This window comes from Hippocampus comes, unplaced genomic scaffold, assembly GCF_001891065.2.
Source record: "Hippocampus comes isolate QL1 unplaced genomic scaffold, H_comes_QL1_v1.1 scaffold96, whole genome shotgun sequence".
Lineage (NCBI taxonomy): Eukaryota > Metazoa > Chordata > Actinopteri > Syngnathiformes > Syngnathidae > Hippocampus > Hippocampus comes.
This window is the reverse complement of record NW_017806074.1, coordinates 757,181-760,810: the sequence shown is the minus strand read 5'-3', so window position 1 is coordinate 760,810 and position 3,630 is coordinate 757,181. Positions and strand designations below refer to the sequence as shown.

The 3,630-nt window shown below is 45.1% G+C and overlaps 1 protein-coding gene across 1 annotated transcript in view; it reads right to left on the bottom strand.

The window, feature by feature from the left end:
- The window catches only part of LOC109530663 (guanine nucleotide exchange factor DBS-like), a 26,940-nt gene extending 23,310 nt beyond the window's left edge, over window positions 1-3,630 (bottom strand). The window contains exon 1 of the mRNA XM_019894546.1: window positions 3,110-3,630. Within this exon, the coding sequence (XP_019750105.1) occupies window positions 3,110-3,188 (79 nt within the window). The 5' untranslated portion in view covers window positions 3,189-3,630. The remainder of the gene's footprint in view (window positions 1-3,109) is intronic.

The following is a 3,630-nucleotide window of genomic DNA, read 5'->3' as shown; positions in this document are numbered from 1 at the left end:
CACACACACACACACACACACACACACACACACACGCACGCAGTGCTGCATACAAAGACATGGTGGGTGAAGAAAGAAAGCCAACATAAGGACTACAAGTATGAAATTGACAGCACACCCGCACGTCACTTTCACAAAGAGCACCGTCTGATGGAGCGAGTCCGCAATGTGAAGTCACAGAAAACTTTCCAAATCTCCAAGCAGCATGTGACGTTCAAACAAGCCTGTTGTTTAATGAACTGAAATCGCATCAAGCTCCTCACACTTTTTCAAATCCAGCAAATAAAAAAACTCACCCCCCACCCCCAAAGAACCCCTCCCAAAAACCAGGATACTAATTATCACGATGTGACAATAATGCCGATACCGATACTGACCCCAATGCAAGTGGACTGTAACCTTGGCCCAGGCACCACTGATTACCAATAGTGATCAAAGCCATTCCTTATTTTTGGTGTATGCAACTATTAAAAAAAACGATCACCTCTTGCCTTGCACTTAAAAAAAAAAAAATCATGCTTACAAACCAAGTAGAGTAATAAGTAACAAATGGCGATCAAAATATCCCCTCTTGTCTTCCACTTTGATGCATGCCGCTAATCACAAAGTCAAGTAACAACGCAATATTTTCCTAAAGATTGACAGAAACTAACCATTACCACAACCAAACTTTGCCAGCACCGCTAAGGATTGCCAGTCCACAAAAAGCATCCTCTCCTCTTACCATCCCACTCTCTCCAGGAATTCTTACGGCTGGCCGGACTGAAAGAGAAAGAGGAGCCCAGTCCCGAGATGTCCAAGTTCTGGATCAGAAGACTGAGCCGGTTCATGATCCGGTACGACGCCTCGCCGCCCTCCCGTAAGAACTCGTGCAGAGACATTTGGAGCTGACTGATGTTTTCAAACTCACATACAAATTTCCAGAGCGGGCATGAAAAGGATCCCGTTCGGTTCACTTCTGGGATTATATCGGATCAGATTGACGTGTATGCATCCCGCAATGGCGAGACCTCCACGGTGCTCGTCTCACAAGTCCAGATCCTGCGGCAGATCCACATCGGGGACTTCATGTAATGCTGGCAAGTCTAAACAGCTGAGTCACCGCACCGAACGCCTGCATACGGTCACGCTATAGGCAAGAATAGACCCACACTCACTCCGGCGGAGTCGCACAACTCCTTGCAAGTGTACCTACTGACAGTCGCGTAGATTTCCCTGCTGGGAGAAGCCGGCAGCCGGTGTAGCACAAATCCCCTTCTGTTGCTCGAGCTAATTATATTCTTCCACCCCTCTACTAATCTGTCTCACCAGGTACCTCCAACTTATTTCCACTACTCAACAACCAAGACCAGAAAAAAAAAAAGACCTTGAAAGTTTAAAAACACGGACATTTGCTGCGTTTGTGCTGTTGTGTGAACCAATATTTGTCCAGGAAGGAGGGAACATGCAAAATTTGGACATTGTTTGTTGTGTGTGAATGTGCCGGTGTTGTGTGCGGCTTGTGCTAAAACTACACACCGCCGGGGGTTATGACATGAAGTCTCAAAGGTTTTACAATTCCGAATTTAAGCCATATTTTTCGGTACCAAATGCCCAGAAGTGAGCATCAAAAGTGAACTCTGGAAGCCTTTTGCCTTTTTGCCAAGCTTACTTCCAAAGAGCAGCTGTGCTCATTGAAATTTCCGGCCAGTTTCATGAGACATCATGGACAGCAGTGTACAAAAGCCTTCGATTTTTCTTTAGCTGAGAAAAACAAAAGCATGTTGAATAATGTACCTGTACACCCAAAGGTACATGAAGTAAATGCACCTTACGAGTCGCCACTTGTGATCAAATTCATCATGCTGTCTTCTTGCTTTAACATTTTAGCATGGTTGGCTTCTTTTTACACTTGTGTGATGATCAAGAATGTTAAAAAAACGAGATGTGTCACCAAAGTCACAGTGCACCTATTTCGCACCCAGTGCAAGTCTAGCGCAAAAGTGCAGTCTCGCCGTGCGAAATGATATTCTATGAGATGGCAGAAAGTATAATGTTGACATGTGTATCCACTTTTTGTGACATTTTTTTTTTTGGTAGTGTGCGTTGAGACTTTTCAAGAGTAAAATGTATGTACCTTGGCTAAATAAAGGTTGGGAATAGCAGCAATTGTCGTTCCTCGACAAGGATATGGTCACGTGGAGAGATGTAAGAATGTTGCGTCCAATCCACCCACACTTTTTAAAAAAGTGTGTTGGGTCTTTAACTTCAATAATTTCTTCTGACTTCCCTGAATTTCTTTGGGCGCGTTCTCATGCTCTCTCCTGTCTCGTGAGATCATCGTAAGCTTGTATTCTTCTGCTCTCGCCATCCAGCCACTGCACATTCACATCACCGTTGTCTTTAACGACGAATACGTGAGTGTCAAGCAGGGGTGGGGAACCGATAGCCCCTGGGCCATTTACGGCCTACCGGAGAATTCAATTAAATTCACATAGCAAATTATGTGTCGCTATCACTTACAAAAAAAAACGGCATATTATTCGAGCAGATAACCCTCCGTGATTGAGTGCTTGATTTTGTTTACGTGTTAGAAATTCTATCAGGAGCATTAGTTTTAGGAGAGAATGACTGTCACAATAAAAAGCGATGTATCACTTGGAAGCATATGATACAGAGACAATAAGTTACATGTACAATAGCTCACAAATATCATGATAAACATACCAAATGATACATTAAATGAAGACTAATCCCTATTAGTAGGCACCTGACAATGAAATGCAAGACTAATTGTCTTTGTGAAGGCAGAATTTTTGATACACTTCCATTAAAGACCTACATAGTGCAGGGGTACCCAATGTGACTGATGGATGGATGCGGGACAAAATCAGTTAGCGTTTAACGCACGCAATACACTAATTTCATTATTATTGGGACATTAAAATAAGAATTTAACCGCCAAACTGTATTTCAGATTGCATCGACACATCTTTACACGGTCCATTGATTTCCTCCTACAGGTAATAAAATGTAGGTCATGTTGTTATATTGACCAGTTATGGTCTCATTTTAAAAAATGCATGAGAATGCTCTTGTGTATGTATGGGTGTGTGTAGCTGTGGCCCACCTATACTCCTGGTGACCGTCCTCAGCCTTTCTAAAAGGTCCCCCACATCCATCTCCTCCGTTTTCATCCACAGGATCATCCTCCAGAGGGGCAGCGGGAGACCAGCAGCCCAGCAGGGAGAAGCTTTCCTGGGGAGAAGAGACAGCTTGCCTGCTTTTACCGGACGGCTCCTTGGAGAGAGTGGTGCGGTGGTGTTTTGGGGCGTGGGGGATGGTGATGGGAAGGAGAAGGGGATGCAGGGGAATCAGAAGGGTCTAACCAGTGATGTGTATTCCTGGTAGCGGTCTTGTATGAAACATGGATGCCGAGGGCGTGTATGAAGTGTATGTCACGGTTGATGACGGAGGCCTCGGATGATTGAGCGATGCTGACGCCGCGTCACACAGCCTGGGATGCCGGGACACGTCCTCGGCCAGGGGTGGGGTGGGGAAAGGAAGGATATGGGAGAAGATTGGGAGGAGCTGAAGCAGGGTGATGATGCAGCCTCGTTCGCACATCAGTGACTCGCGTGATGCTGCAAG